This window comes from Kogia breviceps, chromosome 19, assembly GCF_026419965.1.
Source record: "Kogia breviceps isolate mKogBre1 chromosome 19, mKogBre1 haplotype 1, whole genome shotgun sequence".
Lineage (NCBI taxonomy): Eukaryota > Metazoa > Chordata > Mammalia > Artiodactyla > Physeteridae > Kogia > Kogia breviceps.
In genome coordinates this window covers 41,085,874-41,105,462 of record NC_081328.1, presented here as the reverse complement: position 1 = coordinate 41,105,462, position 19,589 = coordinate 41,085,874, and the positions used below count along the sequence as shown (strand labels likewise).

The 19,589-nt window shown below is 52.5% G+C and overlaps 1 protein-coding gene across 6 annotated transcripts; it reads right to left on the bottom strand.

Annotated features, from left to right (window-relative positions):
• Positions 1–12,099: 12,099 nt before the first annotated feature.
• Positions 12,100–17,624, bottom strand: HEXIM2 (HEXIM P-TEFb complex subunit 2). 6 transcript variants are annotated; one of them, XM_067021342.1, is made up of 3 exons: positions 16,688–17,624; positions 15,526–15,636; positions 12,100–13,097 (listed from the first exon to the last, which is right to left on the bottom strand). In XM_067021342.1, exon 3 carries the CDS (start codon positions 13,017–13,019, stop codon positions 12,309–12,311), a length of 711 nt encoding a protein of 236 aa, XP_066877443.1. In that variant the 5' UTR covers positions 13,020–13,097; positions 15,526–15,636; positions 16,688–17,624; the 3' UTR covers positions 12,100–12,308. The 6 variants fall into 6 exon arrangements, with proteins under 6 accessions (XP_066877443.1, XP_058904968.2, XP_066877442.1 ...); XM_059048985.2 differs by having other exon boundaries at positions 17,145–17,621; XM_067021341.1 differs by having other exon boundaries at positions 16,632–17,390.
• Between the last annotated feature and the right edge of the window lie 1,965 nt (positions 17,625–19,589).

Here is a 19,589-nt window from a genome sequence, read left to right as displayed (position 1 = left end):
TTGCTGCGAATCATACTGCCAAAATCTTTTAATAACTTGCTGTTTATCTGAAACCTTTTAAGATTTATCTATACGGTTGCTCAATTTTTTTTTTTTTTTTTTGTATTAGTGCATTTAATCTCTCCATGGAACAGAAAAAGGGGGCTTTCTAAGCCAAGGTTTGACCAAAACAGGATTGTGGGGCATATTTGACGCATGCAAGAGAATAAACAAACAGCCTTCAGCACATTAATTCTTTGTGTGTTAAGAGATGCCACTAATTGCAGACGCGTTTTATCTGTTTGTTAGGCCCCTTGTGGAATGCAGACTCTTGAGAAAAGCACTTCTCACCACTCAAAACCCACCGAAGCATGCCCAGCCCTGAGAGGGGCTTCTAGGAATGCAAACAATCGGCTGCCTCTACAGCAATCAGCAGAGTTTAACTGCCTGATGAACACAGGGGAGGGGGTTATTTTTAAGGAAGAGAAATAGGTCCTACCTACTCCTGTGGGAGACTGATTATTCACTTACCTCCAGAGCTAACCGTTTTTGAAGGGTTGTGAGTGACACTGGTGGTGGCCAGAGCTGGGAGAAGCCCGTCTGGTCATCCATCACATCATCACACACCTGTCTGCACAGCAGATGCCTCCCCCTCAGTGACGTGCCTTCCAGCAAGGTCTCTGCTTGGTAACATAGATGAAGGCAGTGCCACGCTGTACTTGATGGGGAAAAAGATGACGATTCTCTTCAAAAACTCTCATTCAGACTTTCCATTCAGACTGTCTTCTTGCCACCAGCACCCCCGACCAAGGCAGGCTGCGATCAGTTAAACAGTTATTCATTCACTCAGTTACCAATTTAAATTTAATACTGGGACTTCCCTGGCGGTCCAATGGTTCAGACTCCATGCTTCCACTGCAGGGAGCACGGGTTCCATTCCTGGTTTGGGAATTCAGATCCCACGTGCCAGGTGGTGGGCTAAAAAAAAAAAAGAGAGAGAGAGAGAAAACAAATTAATAAGGAATTCCCTGGTGGCCTAGTGGATAGAATTTGGGGCTTTCACTTCTGTGGCCTGGGTTCAATCCCTGGTCGGGGAAAATGAGATCTCGCGAGATGTGCGGCGCCATCAAATTAATTAATTAATTAATTTAATAAAATCCCCATTTGTGCCAGCCACCGTGTTAGATGCAGGGGTGACAAAGATGACTAAGAGGGTCACTACCCTTAGGATCTCAGAGTGAAGCTAACAGCTCACTGTGAGTCCGTGTAATTAGGGCAATGACAGAGGGAATTACGGAAGTGAGGTCCCGGAGGAGGGCGGGGCTGCCTGCTACCTCCCAAACTCCCTCCTCCCCCACCCGTGCCCAGTTTGCCATCATGCCCAACACCTGCTTCCCAAACTCCTTCCTCCGAGCCTTTGCCCTGCCGTTCTCTCTGATAGCGATGCCCTTTCCCACCCCCACCTGACTGCAAGCCCCTGCTCCTCCCCCAGGATTCAGCTCAAAATAAGCCCTAAATTTAGGTGGGTGGTTCATCTGGGAGGATGCGATCAGGGAGGAAAACCATGGGGATTCTTTTTAATGTTTTATCTCCTAAGGAGGAGGTTCAGTCTATCATCCTATATGCCTTTCTGTGTCTAAAATATTTCATCGGAATGTATTTTCTTTATTATACAGTAGAAACTAACACACCACTGTAAAGCAATTATACTCCAATAAAGATGTTAATAAATAAATAAATAAATAAATAAAAGACTCTGCCTGCCAGTGCAGGGGACACGGGTTTGAGCCCTGGTCCGGGGAGATCCCACATACCGCGGAGCAACTAAGCCCGTGCGCCACAACTACTGATCCTGCGCTCTGGAGCCCGCGAGCCACAACTCCTGAAGCCCGCATGCCTAGAGTCTGAGCTCCACAACAAGAGAAGCCACCGCAATGAGAAGCCCACACACCGCGACGAAGAGTAGCCCCCACTTGCCACAACTAGAGAAAGCCCGCGTGCAGCAACAAAGACCCAACACAGCCATAAATAAATAAATAAATTTATTTTTTAAAAAAAGAGTCAGTTCAAGCTACACCTCCACCTTGATCCCCACCTCCTGCTATGTTTCCTTGTCAAGAATCAAACTCAAAAATCCCTTACTGTCAGTCAAAAGCAACGTCGTGTTTCTAAAGATGTGTGGAAATGACTGTCATCAGTCTAGGATCCTGGTTCCCTTTAGGGTATGGAATGCAGTTGAGGAGTGATTGCTGCTGGGGCTTCAACAATAATAGCAATACTGCTATTTCCTTAACTGGGTGGTGAGGTGTTTGTTTTATGTCTAAAATATTATGTAATAAGTTAAACATTTAAAAAAGCAACTGTGGGCTTCCCTGGTGGCGCAGTGGCTGAGAGTCCGCCTGCCGATGCAGGGAACACGGGTTCGTGCCCCGGCCCGGGAAGATCCCACATGTCGCGGAGCAGCTGGGCCCGTGAGCCATGGCCGCTGAGCCTGCGCGTCCAGAGCCTGTGCTGCGCAGCAGGAGAGGCCACAGCAGTGAGAGGCCCGCGTACCGCAAAAAAATAATAATAATAATAAATAAAAATAAAAAAGTAACTGTGTCCAGAGTGAGATGGACAAGAAGGAAACAGGAAGGGAGAAAGAGCTTTAGAGAAGTTCAATAAGAAAGAGCAGAGGTGACTTGCTCTCTGCTAGGCATGGAGGGCACATTGATTAATCAGGTTTGACCTGCTGGTGTGGAGCAGAGGGCAGTGAAAAAGGCACAAGGTCGCATCTCGCTGTAGTGAGCCGTGTGGTGGTGGCTAAGAGCATGGACGCTGGAACTGGACCATCTGGGTTTAAGTCCCCGTGCAACCTCTTATCAGCCCATGACATTGGGTAACTTGACTTCAATTTCCTCATCTTGAAAAATGCTTGAGGGGATCAAGTGTGTGATGTAGTGTGTGACACTTGCGCTGGTTGGAATCTAGCAATTGCTGAATATGTCATTACTTGCGTTACTACTGCTTAGTCACGAGACCCTGAACAAGTCACTCCAAAACTCAGTCTCCCCAACTGTGAAGTGGGGACCTCGTCATATCGCCCAAAGAAACTCATGTGAATGAAAGCACTTTGAACACTCCAGTGCGATTCATCAACAAGAGTTAGTAATAAATAAGAAGCAAGAGGGGGAAAAAGACAACAAGAGAAGGTAAGCTCCATGAGGGCAGGAGCTGTGTCCATCACTGTGCTACCCCCCAGTGCCTGGCACAGCGCCTGGCACAGCACAGACACCTACTGTTATAAACTGACTTGTGTCCCCCGCCTACAAAAAATATATGCTGAAGTCCGAACCCCAATACCTCAAAATGTAACCTTATTTAGAAATAGGGCCTTTACATAGGTAAATCAAGTTAAAATGAGGTTATCAGGGTGAGCTCTAATCCAACAAGACTAGTGTCCTTATAAAAGGGGGAAATTTGGACACAGAGACAGACACACAGAGAGGGAAGACAAAGAATTAGAGGGATGCATCTACAAGCCAAGGAATGCCAAAGATTGCCAGTAAACCTCCAGGACCTAAGAAGAAGCAAGGAAAGTGTCTTCCCCTGCAGCAGGGATCCCCATCTACACCCCGCCTCCCCCCCACCCGCCAACCCCCACCCCCCGCCCCATACCGGTCTGAGGCCTATTAGGAACCAGGCTGCACAGGAGGAAGTGAGGGGCGGGCAAGTGAGCAAAAAGTTCCATCCTCCTCATTGCTCGCATCACCACCTGAACCACACCCCCCGACCATGAAAAAATTGTCTTCCTTGGGCTTCCCTGGTGGCGCAGTGGTTGAGACTCCGCCTGCCAATGCAGGGGACACGGGCTCGTGCCCCGGTCCGGGAGGATCCCACATGCCGTGGAGCGGCTGGGCCCGTGAGCCATGGCCTCTGAGCCTGCACGTCCGGAGCCTGTGTTCTGCGACGGGAAAGGCCACGGCAGTGAAAGGCCCTAGTACCGAGAAAAAAAAAAAAAAAAATTGTCTTCCACGAAACAGCCCCTGGTGCCCAAAAGGTTGGGGACTGCTACCCTACAGGTCTCAGAGGGAGCACAGCCTGCCCACACCTTGGTTTCAGACTGCTAACCTCCAGAACTGTGAGACGATACGGTCTCAAGCCACTCAGTTCATTACTTTGTTACGGCAGCCCTAGAAGACTAATGCAGCCAGTACATATCTGTTGGATGAAAAAATGGTGCTTCTGGTGAGACACGGCATCTCTTCACCAGCAGAGGAGGACGTATGTGTCCAGAGAGGTGATGGGGAAGGTGCGTCTCCTATTCTGCTGTGGGTGGGGAGCACCAGTGGACAGAATAAGGCAGAACTGAACCCGAGCAGTCTCATGCCAGAGTCTGTGCTCTTCACCTCTGCACTGGAGAAGCCCAGCTGGCCCTAGAGAACCGTCCTTGCCCAGCCTCCTAGTGGCCTCCTCCCTCCCTACCTCTGCTCTGGGTAAGCAAGGAAAAATGGGACAGGAGATCATCAAGAAGGCACTAAAAAGGGAAGCAAGGATAGCATATGATCCTGAAACTTAAGGCAGACTCATACACAACACTTGCTCACAGATGGATGCCAGTAGCAGGAGGCCGGGTAATCCCCAGTCCAGAGCTCCCACCTCACCCCCGCCCAGATGCGGCAGAATCGTCATCGCACACAAACCACAAGTGGTTGTGCTGCTGTGGCCATGAGGCAATGATTAAATGATTCTTTGCCAGGCAGAATTTCAGAATCTGATTGCTGGAGGGGCCCTCAGCATGTTTTCTGGTCTCACTTCCTGCCTTTCCTCGTGAGCCCTGGCACATCCAGTGATGGAGGCTGCGAGTCTCCAGGGACAGTTTGGATCCTCCACTGATTGGTGGAAATTCCACCTTGCTCTTTAACCTGAGCTCTGCCCATCCCCTGGTCTGCCCTTCAAGGCTCCCCAAACACCCTGACACCCTGACTCACTGCTGGCGTCTGCTCACTGGAGGTCATGCCATCTTGGAGTCTCCTAGGGATGTGGACAGATGCCAGGCACCCACACACCCGGCCAAGGCAAGCAGGGCAGAGAGAACATTCGGGACTCTTAGAACTCTAGTTCTCAGCCCTGGATGAACCTGCACATCACGCCCACCCCCCACCCCAGCACCAAGCCTTAACAATTCCAATGACTGGGAGTTCCCCTGGGGGTCCAGTGGTTAAGGCACAGCACTTCCACTGCAGGGGGCGCAGTTTGATGGGATCCCAGGATCTAAGATCCTGCAAACCACGTGGTGCGGCCAAAAAAAAAAATGGTTAAAGAACATAAGAGAGGGACTTCCCTGGTGGCGCAGTGGTTGAGAGTCCGCCTGCCGATGCGGGGGACACGGGTTCGTGCCCCGGTCCGGGAGGATCCCGCATGCCACGGAGCGGCTGGGCCCGTGAGCCACGGCCGCTGAGCCTGCGCGTCCGGAGCCTGTGCTCCGCAACGGGAGGGGCCACAGCGGTGGGAGGCCCGCGTACCACAAAAAAAAAAAAAAAAAAAAAAAGACTCCACCTGCCAATGCAGACGACACAGATTCGAGCCCTGATCCGGGAAGATCCCATGTGCCGCGAAGCAACTAAGCCCATGCGCCACAACTACTGAGCCGGCGCTCTAGAGCCCGCGACCCACAACTACTGAGCCTGTGAGCCACAACTACTGAAGCCCGTGCACCTAGAGCCCGGGCTCCGCAACAAGAGAAGCCACCGCAATGAGAAGTCTGCTCACCACCATGAAGAGTAGCCCCCACACACAGCAACAAAGACCCAAAGAAGTCAAAAATAAATAAATAAATAAATTTATTTTTTAAAAAAACCAGAATGTAAGAGAGAGTCATAGATTTAGAAAGATATTTAATTCAGCCTAAAGACAGGATATTGAACTAGGTAACATCTAGAACTCTCTCACATGCTTCCTTCTGCAATAGCTATATCTGTGTCTATATCTGCATATCTATCTATCTATATCTTTATATATAGATACATAAAGATATGCTTTGGGCAGGGGATCTGGACATACTGCTTTTAAATGTACTCTAGAAAAATTTAAAATCTAAGACTATCCAGGAATCTTTAGTAGAAGAAGGGTAAGGAGAGAAAATAGAGCTCTCAGATATTAAAGTGTATTAAGTAGCCATAAGAATTTTTTAATGTGATTAGTTTATCACTAAATGAGATAGATTTACAATTAATGGAATAGAAAACTCACAAATGCATTTGTGAAGGTAGTTTTTGACAAGCATGGAATTTCAAATCGTGATGAAAAGACTTTTTCAGTAGTGTTCAGATTTGGGGAATTCATGTGGAAGGTTAAAAAAAGGCGTCTAGCATCTGAAGCCCAGGGGAGGAGGGGGGAGAGGCAGCTGAGGAGGGGGAGCTGAGAAGGATCCTGGAAGTGGGTGAATCCAGAGAGGGCTGTTGCCTGTGGCTCAAACACAGCTGATGTGGGTTACAGTTGAGGACAGTTGGAGGAGGGACCCAGAGGAAAAGATCCTGTTTATCAAAGGCCCAAGAGGGAAATGGCTGAGGCTGGGAAGGAGAAGCCAAGGAAGGGAGGTCTAGCCAGAGAGGACAGTGGGGCCTGAGGGCCCAACAGTAAGAGAGGATGCCGGCCAGCTGGGCAGCCACAGGACTTGGTTCCGGGCACAGCTGTGAGAAAGCCTGCAGCTTCCCTGTGTCCAAGTCCTCACACTATGGTAAAGGAGTCTGCATGGCTGACTGGGTGTGTGGGGGCCTAAGGAGAACCCCAAGGAGGGTGCTGGAAGGATCAAGAGCCAGGACAGACTATAGGCCCCAAAAGACCCCTTTCCCTTCCTTCTCTGTAGAACCTTGGGCTGTGGCCGAGGTAGGCTCTGGACACGCTCATCATGTCTCCTCACCACTTAGTCTCCTTGGGAACTTCCTCTCAGAGCCACTGGACTTGGGTAGGGATGGGGCAGGGGAGGGGGCCCATCCTGGGTGTCCTGAGGCAGGAGACAGCAGGTGTCCAGGGGGCTGATCTGGGCGTTTCCATCTTGGATGGGGTCCCGGGAGGATCTCTGGGCGTTTCCATCTTGGATGGGGTCCGGTCCCAGGAGGATCTCTGGGGCAGGTGGTCTCTGGAATGTCCATGCCCACAGGCAGCCTGGACACAGTGGCCAACTGGGGAGCCAGCTGTTCAGTCTGTCTGCTGCCAGGCCAGGCCTGTGCAGTCCCCTCCCTCCCCTGGGTCCACAAAGTCCGTTTTGTTTGTGGGGGGGGTACATTCAGCCATGGAGAAATGGGGGAACTGAGCTCTGCTGAAGGCAGCAATAACATCTCCTTCTCTAGGGGAGAGGGGAGCCACACTTTCTAGCTCCCACCTGCCTTAAAGGCTCAGGGTCCAGGCAGCCCCTCAGTCCCCACAGAAGCTGTCTTCCTAGGGAGGCCAGTGGAGGACAAAGGTAAGGTAAGGGGGGGGGGCGGTGAGGGGAACTCCCAAGAACCACCTTGGAATGGAGCTATTCACATCAGGACTATGCAAGGCTCCGCAAAGTAGTAAAATTTATGGCTGCTTCCATTTGAGAGCACTTCCCACACAGCTGGCACTTTGCTAAGCCCTTTACTTACTTTATCTCTTTGAAGATAGGAGAACACAGTGGCCAAGAGCTCGAATACAGTCAGACAGGACCGGCTGCTACTCCAGTGAAGCAGGAGTTGTGGGACCTTGGGCAATGTTCTCGACCTCTCTGAGCCGAAGTTTCCTCATCTCATGCCTCTGACCCCAAACCCCACGGTATTAATCACACGGTCTCCTGGGGCCACCTTCACTGCCTGGACCCTGTAGCAAGGAGCCAAGAGTATTAAAGAGGAAGATTTTTCAGGCCCGGCACCACAATCCCAGACAGAAGCTCCCGGCCAGGGGTAAGCCCTTGGAGGGCCCAGGATCCTGGCCTGAAGCCCCCCCAGCCCCTTGTACAGGGGAGAGGAGGCTCCTGCGTTAGAAGCAGAACTGGGATGGATCACAGGTCTCGGGACTCCTGCTCCAGTGCTCCCTTCACAGAAGGCCCTCAGGGAATCTGTGCTTTTTCGAATACAGGCCCCAGAAGACTAGTCTTTCCCTCTTGTCTCTACCACCAGAATACCCAGAATAAGTAAAACCACAGAGACAGAAGGCAGATTGATGGTTGCCTGGGCAGGAATGGGTATGGCGCTTCCTTTTGGGTTGATACTGTTTGGAACTAGACGGAGGTGGCAGTTGTACACATTGTGAAGGTACTAAATGCCACTGAATTGTTCACTTTAAAATGGTTGATTTTATGTTACGTGAATTTCACCTCAATTAAAAATAAGGGTACTTGGGGAATTCCTGGCCGTCCAGTGGTCAGGACTCTGTGCTTTCACCGCCAGGGGTGCGGGTTCGATCCCTGGGCGGGGGAACTAAGGTCCTGCAAGCCGCTGGGGCACAGCCAAAAAAGAAAGAAATTTAAAAAAGAAAAAAGGGTACCTGTAGATAAGCGATTACAGGAAGAAGAGTGGGCAAGTGCCAAAGGGGGAAGGGAAGGTGAAGGAGAGCCTGAGGTGAGGGAGCAAGGAGGACGTCGTTGCAGAACCAGCGAAGTTGGAGGTGGGGGAGAGCCTTGAGGGGGGCGGTTTCCTAGGCTGCAGGGGAGGGTAGCCTGGAGGATGCAGCTGGTTGAGGAAGCAGAGTTTGATCCTGTGAACTTGGGAGCCCCTGCCCTTTAGAGGAAGGAGGGAGAACCAGGAGAGGGAGCAGGGCAGGCGCTTTCAGCCCTCTGAGCTGTTTGCTTCCTCTCAGACTTTAGACTGGAAGCTCCCCGGGGTGGGGGCAGGGACCTCATCTTCTTAGCTGCTTTTAATTTTCAGAGCAGAGCGTCATCAAGGTAGGCAGTTCCTTTAGAAAGCCTGGCACCAATGGAATGAAATCGAACACGTTAAGCAGCAGGAAGATCACCCACCACCCGCCCACAGCGGGGAAGTGAGGATGGCACTGAGCTGCGTGTGGGTGCCATCTCCGGGCAGCAGGGGGGCTGCCGAGACCTCCCAGGGCTGAGGGGCCACCTGTCACCCCCTTGCAGGCCCCAGAGCCCCCAGAGGACAGCACCCACCGGGGGTCTGGGATGGGGGAAGGGATTGGCTGAGCGCCGTGGGCTCCTTTGTCAGACCCAGGAAGGAGAGAGGGGGCAGCTACAGGAAGTAAGGGGGGGTGAGGCGCTCCCTCCGGAATCTCTCCAGCCACTTCCCTCCCCTCCGGCTCCCACAGCTCCCGCACATGCTCAGTGTGCCCTCGAATTGGGTTGGCTGGGGGAGGGCCTTGACTGGCATTCCCCACTTAAAGGGCCAGTGCCATCCTTGCCCGCGACCAACGGGGGCAATGGGAGCTGGCCACCCTCTTCACTCATACTGAACTACTTCACCTCAGACCCACTGCCGCACGTCCTGGCAGGCTCCTCCCACCCCCCTCAGCTGCTCTGTGCACCCCATCACCTCTCATTCCCTGACCCCACTGCAGGCAGGGACTGTCCACTGGGCACAGGGGTGTCCAGCTGGGGTGGGGAAGAAACGAGGATCCCAGACCAGGTTACGAAATCACTCCTGGGAGCTACCTGCCTCTCTGGGCCTCCCTCCCCCGGCCCAGCTGACCGAGAAGGTCCTGGAAAGCAAATGGCCATGAGGGAATGAGGCACTAAGCATCTGTTCTGGAAAGGCCTGGGGAGGAAAGGGGAGTGTGTCTAAGCCCAGCTTCTGTAAACTGGAGCTTCCTCGGTGAGGTGGGGTCCCAGGACCAGGCAGCTCGAGAGGGAAAAGCAAAAAGAACCCGCATCTGGCCACCGGGGCTGAGCTGGCCCTCCCCAGTGCTGAGCCCCGAGTCATACCAGCTCTAGCCTGGGTTCTGGGCACTGAGGTCAGGGACCCAGGTGGGGGGAAGGGGGTGACACTGACTCTTCACTGATCCCTCTCAGCCCCTCCTGACACTCTCCCATCCCACACCCTTCTCCTCTAGTTTTATTTTTGTTCTTGTTTTGCTCCTCTGTTTTCTTGCCCCATCCTGGACCCCACCAGCCTTGGGAAAATTAACCCACCTCAGTGTGACCCTGACCCAGAGCCCTTCAGCCATTGTGTGTGTGTGTGTGTGTGTGTTGGGGTTGCAGCAGCTTTCCTATCTCCAGACTCCTCAGCTCCTTGGCCAAGAAAGGCCAAGCTCCTCACCTGTCCCCCCCCCCTCCCCGTGTGCAGCTCCTGCCTGCTCAGGGATACACCTCCAGCACCCTCTCCCTCCACACTGCACCCACACCCCTCCCCCACACTCCAGCAGCCCTCTGGAATCTTCTCTCCCCTCCTAGTTACTTTTACACACACACACACACACACACACACACACACACACGCGCGCGCGCGCACACCTCTGGGTAAACAACCTTGTCCTGGCCCTGGCCCTCCCCTCTCCCTCCAGCTCCATGCTGAGGAATGCAGCAGCCTCTGCCTGCGCCTTGCCCAGGGGCCTTCAGGTCCCTGGCTAGCACCCCACAGGGGAAGGCGGGCCTAAGGCCAGCTTTCTTGGAATCCAAAAGCCACTTCCTCTCTGAGCCTTGGGTTTTCCATCTGCAAAGTGGGGACAATCATTCCTCTAGCGCTTCCTGACAGAGGTGGCTGGGATCAAAGGGGAGGGGGGGCTCGGACTCCCAGCCAGGGTTAGGTGGGGGGAGACCCCAAAGATGGGAGATTTTGGGGCTTCCCTGGTGGCGCAGTGGTTGGGAGTCCGCCTGCCGATGCAGGGACGCGGGTTCGTGCCCCGGTCCGGGAGGATCCCGCGTGCCGCGGAGCGGCTGGGCCCGTGAGCCATGGCCACTGGGCCTGCGCATCCGGAGCCTGTGCTCCACAATGGGAGAGGCCGCAGCAGTGAGAGGCCCGCGTACCACAAAAAAAAAAAAAAAAAGATGGGAGATTTTGCTCTCTAAAAACCCATCCTTTCCTAGAATCTGTGCTGGCTTTACTTCGCTGTAGAAGACGCTGGAGAGGTCTGGGTGTGACAGGGCAGAAATGAAAGTTGTCCTGGCAACACACAGGATTTTTCAACATTTCCATCCCAGCAGCTCCCAGGCCTGAGCCCTTCTCTCGCCCAATGTGGCCTGTCAAGACGAGCTTTCCTGGAACGGAGGTTAGGCTGGGCCCGCCAGGCCTCTGCCCCTCCCTGTGCACGGTGGCAGACCCAATACAGGCTCATTGGTGAGCTGACTTACTTCCCCTCCAACCACCGCAGCCTGACACTCTGCAGCCACAAGAACAAGAGACAAGGTGTCTGGGGAGAGGTGGGTCTGCGTGTGAGGGGTGTGTGAGCTCGCTTCAGAGCCCAAGACTGCTGGTGTGTTGGTGGCATATCCGGGCTGACTCAGCTCTCTATCAGACAGACAGGTGAGGGGCTCACCTCACAGGGAATAAACCACACAGGTGATTAGGCTAAAAGGAGCCAGATGCACAGACGCAAGGCAGGCACCTCGAAAGCCAAGCCTCCAGCTCTGCTAAGGATCGATCCCCCGTCCAACCAGCCTTGGGCTTATTTTCCAACAGGAAAAAACTCCCCTTGAGCGCTTACTTGTAAGTGCTCTTCTAGGAGGTCAGGGGGCAAACCTAACCTCCTGCCCAACCCCCAGCTGGTAGATGGGGGGCGGGTGGGGAGGCTGTCAAGCACAGAGAAACACAAGGCACCCAGACCTTGTCTAGCCCAGCCCTCTACACTGTGGGGAGGATAGGGGAAATACAGGGAGCCTGGGAACAAACCCTGAGGAAACCCCTGGACTTGAGCCTAGCCCTCTCTCCTCCAGGGGAAGTTCCCAGCTCCTCACAGCAATCTTGCATCTTAAGTCAGGCTCTGGCTGAATCTGGTGACTCCTGACTGAGACCCCTCCCGCCTCTGCCTTCCCCTCTCTAAAACCTTCAGAGCAGTCTGATAGCCCCCAGATACATGGAGCAGATTTCAGGCATTCTGGAGACGCTGAAAAGCCCCCAATGCAGGGGTCTGCTGTCCTCCCAGGCTGGGGGCAGCCCCAGGCCTCTCTGTGATGGAAGTGCTTTGATTCTCAGAGCAGCCCTAGTGAAATCAATGCTAGCCACTCCCATGTGATCTCACCAAAATCATTTAATTCCTTTGTGAAAAATAAGATGACATCAAAGAACAAACTGTGGAAATGACAAGATGGAAACCAGAACCTAAATTAGCTGTTCTCAGGGGGCTCAGGGGTGCTGAGACCTGCCTCCTTGAGACTCGGCTGGCCTGAGTGTGTACAAAACAGGACCTTCTCCTTGGGTCAGCCCGGATGGGGGGGCACCCTAGGTGCCCGGCTCCCCACCACGGCGGCCACCTTCTCGGTTCCACATCTCATTCTCCTGCCGAAGCCGCTGGTTCTCCGTCCGGAGCCTCTCTACCTCGGCGGCCAGCTCCTCCACCTGGCGACAGGGCCGCTGGCTGGTACAGCCCTGCAGCTGCTGCAGCCTCCTCGTCTCCTCCTCGGCCTGTGACAGCCGCCTCTCCAGATCCAGGTAGTCTCGCACCAGCTCCTGCTTGCTGCGGCCCTGCAGGCTCTCAGTGTGATAGCGCTCATAGGCCTCGGAGAAATCCCTCTGCTGGAACTCCCCGTGAGCTCGGCCCCTCGAGTCGCTGTCCCCGGTCTCACTCTCCCCACTGGAGCCTGGGTGGGAGGCCCCTTGGGGCACATCCAGGTTGGGCTCCTCGGGGTCTCTGTCGTTCATCAGGAACTGGGTGGTATTGTAGGGTGCCACGGGCTGGCCTTTGGCGAACATCTCCTCTCGGACCCGGGAGGCCCGCTGGCTCTGCCTCTCATCCCGCTGTTGCTTCTCGGCCCAGCTCAGCTCCAGGTAGGGCCGCCAGTGCCGCTTGCGCTTTGAAGGCCGCCGGCGGTGCTTCTTCCGTGCCAGCACAGCCTCCACTGAGCAGCCCCCTGGGCTCTGGGCCCGGGGACCCCTACCGTTCCAGCCTAGGCCACTGCCGGGAGGATCTTCCTCCTCTGAGTGGCTCTCCATCCGGGGTGTCAGGGGCAGGGAACCTCCAGGGTCATGAGGCTCAGGGGATATTTGGGGGCTCCCAGGAACACGAGAGGTCTAAAGAGAGGAAAAAGGAGGACAGATCACAGATCGCCCGTCCCATGGTAGACTCCTCTGTTCACCCAGCCTGAAGCCGACCTGCCCACACCCAGCTCACCCGGTCCCTCTCTAGCCTCGCACCTTCTACAACCATTTGTGTGTTTCTGGGCTTACCTGTCTACTGTCTGTCCCCCAACCCTCCCCAAGCAAACTCATGGTGAGAGCCAGAATCCTGCCTGTGTATTTCACTCTGTAATTTCAATGCCTGGAACAGTACCTGGCACAGAGTAGACATTCAATAAACATCCTTTGAAATGGGATGGGAAGTGGCTCCTGATGTATTACTGGTTGATCAGAAGAAGCCCAAACGGCACTTGCTCTTCCCTCTTCCTAGAAAGCTTATCTTTCAGACAGAGCTGGTTTCCTTGCAAGTGACCTGTACAGTCCCACAGAGCCCCCCATTCAGAAAAGCCCCATGCTTTGCTTAATGCTCTGCTGTCATTTTCTTGAACTTCTTAGTAATTTTTGAATTAAGAGCCCTTTGCACTGACCCCACAAATCACGTTGCCAATCCTGCTTCCAGCTGCTTTTGCATAACTGATTCTTTTTCATCCTTCAGGGTCAAGTTCCAATATCAGCTCTTCAGAGAGGCCCTCCCTGACCACCCTATCTAAGTAGCCCCCATTCCCCTTCCCAGTGACTCCCTGTCATGTGACAGTTAATGTCCCACTTAGCATTTAGCACATTACCATTTACCACTTATCTTTCTCCTAGAAGAATGTGTCCTGTCTGTTCAGCTCACCACTGTGTCGCTAAGCGTGGCCCAAAGGTGAGTGTTCAATAAATATATGCTAAATGACATAAGCCCAGAAGTCGGGGGGGGGATCCAAAAGATATTGGAACATGAGACTCTCGCTTCTGTCATTCTAGGGTGAATGGAGTGTATTTATTCCAGGCACAAGTTGGTATCACTCTTCTACATGAGGGGCAGGAAAGCACCAGAGAGAGGAAGGGCCAATCTCCAGTCTGTAGCCCAGAGAATTCTACACCTTATCTAAGAGGCTGAAAGGATTCTGTCAAGAGTGCGCGTGTTCAGGGCATCTGTTTATCTCCGCCGTGGTGAGGGTGGGAGTACTGAGTCTGGGGGAGGAGAATGAATTGCTGGAAGTTTGTGGTTTGGGGAATTCTAATAATAACCACCACCACTGGCACAGTGTTTTATAATGTTCAGCACGGTTCAGAGACATCCAAGCATGGGTCTACACGAGAGTAGGGAGTGTACTGGGGGGTGTATGCAGCCCTGTAAGAGCTGGAGGTGTGTTAACATGCGTTTTGGAGACCCCAAAGTTCTCTTCACAATTTGGGATGGGGTACATTGGAGTGTGTGTACATGTGTGTTGTTTGTTGTGTTGTACTGTTACTTTACCTGCAGGGCGAATGTCATAAAGTAACAATACAATCAAGAGTGACAGGCCTTGTCTCCACCAGGGTCTTGGGCCAACTGAGAAGACCTTCTGCCCCACCCAGGAAGAGGCAAGGCCGCTGAAGTCCGAGGCAGGGGGGCTCGCTTCGATGCGCACAATCATTCACCCGTTCCCAGCCCTCAGCGAATGTCCCCCATGATCTTTCCCCCCACCCAAGCCAGCCCTGCCCCTCAGCCCCACATGCTGCCTCCCTCCTGAAGGCTTGTCTCCTTTCCACCATTACCACTGTTGCAGATAAGCTGTGTGATCCCGGGTGGGTCATTTGCCCTCTCTGAACCTTCAGGCCCTGACATGCCATGAACTCCAAATTAAATAAATCTGGAAAATTTACTGGAAGTAGCTAGGTAGGGTGGATCAGAGGACTAGAGTTCCCTCCTTACCTATAGGGAGCTGTGGACTAGGGGAGAAGAACCGGCAAGGTGGGGGCCGGTGAGAGAGAGCATAGGGTGGGAGGGTTTGGGCTCCTGTCGCCAGATCAGAAGGTGATGTTCTCTGAGGGCCTGATACAATCTGTCTCTCCCCTCTCTCCTGGGTGATTTCCTACCCCCTAACCTCCATCCTAAATCATGAACTCAAACTCTTTTATGGCTCAAACTCTTCTCCCTGCTTCAGACTTGGTTCTCAGGCTAGACAAAATGCAAGGCAGGGTTCTGTTGTTTAAGACAGTAAGTTTAAACCCTGGGTCTTCTGCTTGCTGGCTGCATGATTCTAGAAAAGGCATGTCAGCTCTCAGAACATCAGCTTCTTTGAAATGGAAATAGTAATTTCTACCCTGAATGGCTACTAGGATTTCATGAGATAGCACAGAATTAACATCTGCCATATTGCTAAGCGCATAGTGGGGACTCATTTAAAAATACTGTTTTTCCAAATCCACTAACACATCTGAGACAAGAAGCCAGGATTCCAGTTGGCAGGACCCATGTTCAGGGCAATCAGGTGGTTGGGAGAGTGGGGCTTACCTTCGCCTCCTCCAGGGCTGCTGGTGACTCTGTGTTACAGTTGGTCTGGTTTGGAGTAGCCACCTTCTTCTGTTCCAAATCTTTCAGCAGATGCCTTTTAACTAGTGACACCTGCTTTAAATAACAGAAACCTAAGTCCTGAGGGAGAATTTTCAGGAAGATTCTGGCTACCCAGCAATTTTTACCAAGGCAGCGGCAGCCATTTTGTAGCACCAGACCTGCACACCCTCATTTTCAAATGAAGGGCCGCCTCCAGCCTCGTTTTCACACCTCCAGCCAGCAAGAGGTCAAATGGAGATTAAGGGGCCATCTCCCCAGTCCTGTTCCTCAGGCCCCAGGCCAGGGCTTACATCCTATACTCTTCTCCTGAAACTCACTGAGGCAGGCTGGCAGCTAGGAAGCTAGGCCTAAGCTTTGTTCCCCCAGCAACCAAAGAGGGGAAAAGACTGCCTAGGGAGGCGAAGACACAGCAATGACCTGGACAGGCTGGGAGTGCAGTGGGTCCGTGGCTCCGACAAGCCTGAGGGAGAGTCATTTCCCCATTGCCTCCAGAGGCCCCAACCTTGACTGCAGGCCCCCACCTCCTCCCCAGGCTGGGCTCCAGAAGTCAACACCTCAAAACACACGACTGGGCCCAGCCTGGGGCTGAGGCCTTTTCATCTACAGGGCCTGGCCTGCCTCCCTCCTTCTTCTCAGGATGGGAAACGGAGGAAAGGGTAAGAAGTCTTCACACTACAAGCAGCTGGGAGGGAAACCCAACAGGGACAAGGAAGGATTCCTTGGAAGAGGGGAAATGATCCGGGAAGGAGATTTTGCAAAGGCGGAACTGACCTATTTGCTGTCAGGGGCTATGCACAGGACTACATCTGTGTGTCTTTCTGTGCGACCGCCTGTCTGTGCAATTCCCAACGCCTCAGCCCTACCTCTTGCTGCAGTTGCTGCAGCTCTGGTCAAGCCGCTCAGGCACTGAGGTTGCCCACCCCCCCCCGCCTCCCACGGCCTAGCAGCGCGGTGCCTGCTGGGGATTGTAGTTCTTCTAGCTGGGGAAGGCGGATCAAGATCCTGTAATGTCAACAAGCCCACAGAAAACTCTAAAACCCATCTACCCTTGCGCGAGTGGCGTCCCGCGCTCAACGATGCCTCCTTTCATTGGTCCACTCGCCTGCCAATATTCCCTTTTTCGTCAACGATTAGCTGTGCGGAAGCACAAGCCGATCCTCCTTTCGAACACAATTAAAGAGTTCATTGATGGCGTTAATCTTTACTGGGCAGAAAACAGATCCGGCTGAGAGGGGAGGGGCTTGGACGCGGAAGGATCCTCGGTCCTAGAGGAAGGCGACGAGAAGGATCGGTGGCCGCCGCCGCCATTTTGGGCTGGGAGGAGGCAGCGGAGGGACTCGCTGCGCAGTGAGAGCACCCCATGGGGGGTGGTCCGGGCGCGGGGAGAGGCCGGGCCGAGTGGGCTGCCTGAAGTGGCGGCGCCGGGAGACGGCGGGGGGTGGGACCGGGGACCGCGGGGGGTGAAGGTTGGAGTCTCTCTGGCTGGGCCCGGTCCTCAAACCATCCCGGCAGCCCCGCAGCCTCGCCTCTCACAGAGGGCGGGGTTCTTGGGTAATTACCGCGTATTTCCCGAGACCCCAGCTGAGTAGAGACCGGGTGAAATGACTCTTCTCTGCTCTTTTCCACACGGGCGAAGATCCCGAGGTCGAGCTCCGCTAAGTTCTTTCCCCACCCCCATGCGGCCTGGGTATAGCGGCGAGGCCCGGCGTAGCGGGAACCCCCACTTCGATGGGCGCCGCGGGGGCGGGTGGAGGTCGCAGCTCCGGCCGCGCGTCCCTCTGGCGTGGCAGTCAGCTGGAGGCTCCGAGGGCAGAGAGCCAGGTGCACCCACCATCTCCCCCCGTACACCAAGGCCATCCCGCGGCCAGGGCTGTGAACAGGAACAGCCTTCTTCCTACTGTAGCAACCACTAATTCTCCCCAGGGACCAGCTAGATCGGGGCACGTGGAAATCTCTGAGCGCTCTTGCCTTCGAGATCTCTCTTGTCCAGCCCCGATTCTCAGAACGATCTGACCTCGCACGTCGCCAGCCGCTTTGGGAAACTCCAAAAGTGTGCTGTTCCACTTCTCTTGAAAGTTTACACCAAAGGGGTTTGCGCTTTTGCCCTTTGCAGAGTTGGGACACAAAACAACTTCGAGTCGCCACGGTTCTGGGAATAAACATGGAGTGGCCCATTTCGGATGCTTCAGGAACATCTGTTTGCATTTTGAAATCTGAGCCATAACTTTTTACCAAAACTTTTGGAGATGGCCGTCCTCCTAAAGGAAAAAACGAACTAATTCCAACGTAGTCTTTGTAAGACTACAAATTCTTTCCAGTTTAAAGAACTTTCTCCCACAGACGAAACAAAATGGGGGAGTATTTTGCCACTGGGGCATTGTTACTAGGGAACCTCTGTTTTGAAATTCCAAGTAATTGAAAGTCATTTCTGTGGATCCCAGATGGCCACCAAAATAGAAATTGCAGTTTTGAGCTACTTCATGTATGTGGCGTTTAGGGGAGCAGGGGAAACCTACTTTGAGAAAAATAAACACTCAACCTTATAGCTGTAGCAGCTTCTTAAAGATTGAAGTTTGAGGTGAAATTCTTTTCTTGAATTGCAGATGAAACCATTTTGTTTCTTACTGCTTGAAATGTAAATTCAGAGAGATTCATAGGTCAGGGGTAGCTTAATGTTGTTGCTAAAAGGTCAGTTGAAATTATGCCTAGGTAAACTCAGAATTAGGAGAGTGACTGGGCGGTGAGCTTTATCTTAGAGGGTACCTTGTGATGCGTCTCATTGTTCATTACAGATGGTCAAATCGTTCCTAAGCATTTGGCCTTAATAGCAAAGTTTCTTCAGAACTGAAGCCCTGTTCTTCCTATTAATAAAGTAATTTTTTTTAAGTTGAAAGAGTGACAGTTGCATAGCTTTAACGATTTTCTCCCTTTGCCCCCCAGATGTTCTCAGAGAAAGTCTTAGAACTGGATTGCAAAAATACGATCACCTTTGACTCAGGTTAATCTAAAATTTGAACCACTTATCCTAAATAAAGCTTCAGGACACTTGATTCATGCTGTGGGTTGACTTGGCTTATGTCATGTTCACTTCACACTGTTGTTCAGATCAAGAGAATATGCCAGTTAGGAAAAGCTGACACTAACTTGGTAGGAGTTAAATAGTTATAGCTGAAAGGGGCTTTAAAGATTATCTTTGTGGTTCCTCTGTCAAGAATTTAATGGCGGAGGATCTCAGACTGTGATTCATCCTCCATTGTGAAGTAATCTGGTTAAACCTTTGGAAGCTACTAAGTGGAGAATACTGTACCAGGTGCAGAAATTTGGTACTCATTTTTAAAGATGAAAACTTAACCATATTTAAGGTTGACCCATAAGCTTTTCCATTCCTTGATAAGAAAAGTTGGGAGTAAAATCAGTTTATTAATGGTCCCTTGGTTATCTACTGAGCAAAACAGCACTGGAAGTTAGGAACTCCAAGTTCTGTTTCTGTGTGTGCTACCACAAAGTTGGTTGGCTTGGCTAGAGGCCAAATCCTGAAGATGAGGCCAAACTGGCCATTTTGTTGCTGAGTCTATTGTCTAACTTTGGACTAGACCTTCATCTTCCTCCTCAGCTCTCTTTCAGATGAGTCGCTTTGTGGTTTATGACAAATTCTACAAACCCTATATGCCTCAGTTTCCTAATTTGAAAATGGTATCAATGCAGCCTCCCTTATAAATACCTTAACTACTCTTCAGTGGCTATGTAAACATTTACTTGCTCTAACTTTGTTACTTGGGAACTTTAGGACTTCTGCTTCAAAAGTTATTTGGGACATTTGGGAGGCCTGCCTTACCAAAGTGTGGCCTTGGTTGCCATGGGCCATCCAGATAGGTTGAACGAGGGGCAGTCTCAGGGTACCAAGCAGTTGTTACCGCAAGTCCTAGATGTTTTATGTTTGCCTGATGGCCACCTCCTGGGAGTAGTGGCTATTTGTGACCAGCATTCTTTGACAGAGGTAGGAT

Bases quoted from the DNA above. Each gene is read 5' to 3' on its own strand.
- HEXIM2 (XM_067021342.1), bottom strand. From the start codon at position 13,019: ATGGAGAGCCACTCAGAGGAGGAAGATCCTCCCGGCAGTGGCCTAGGC.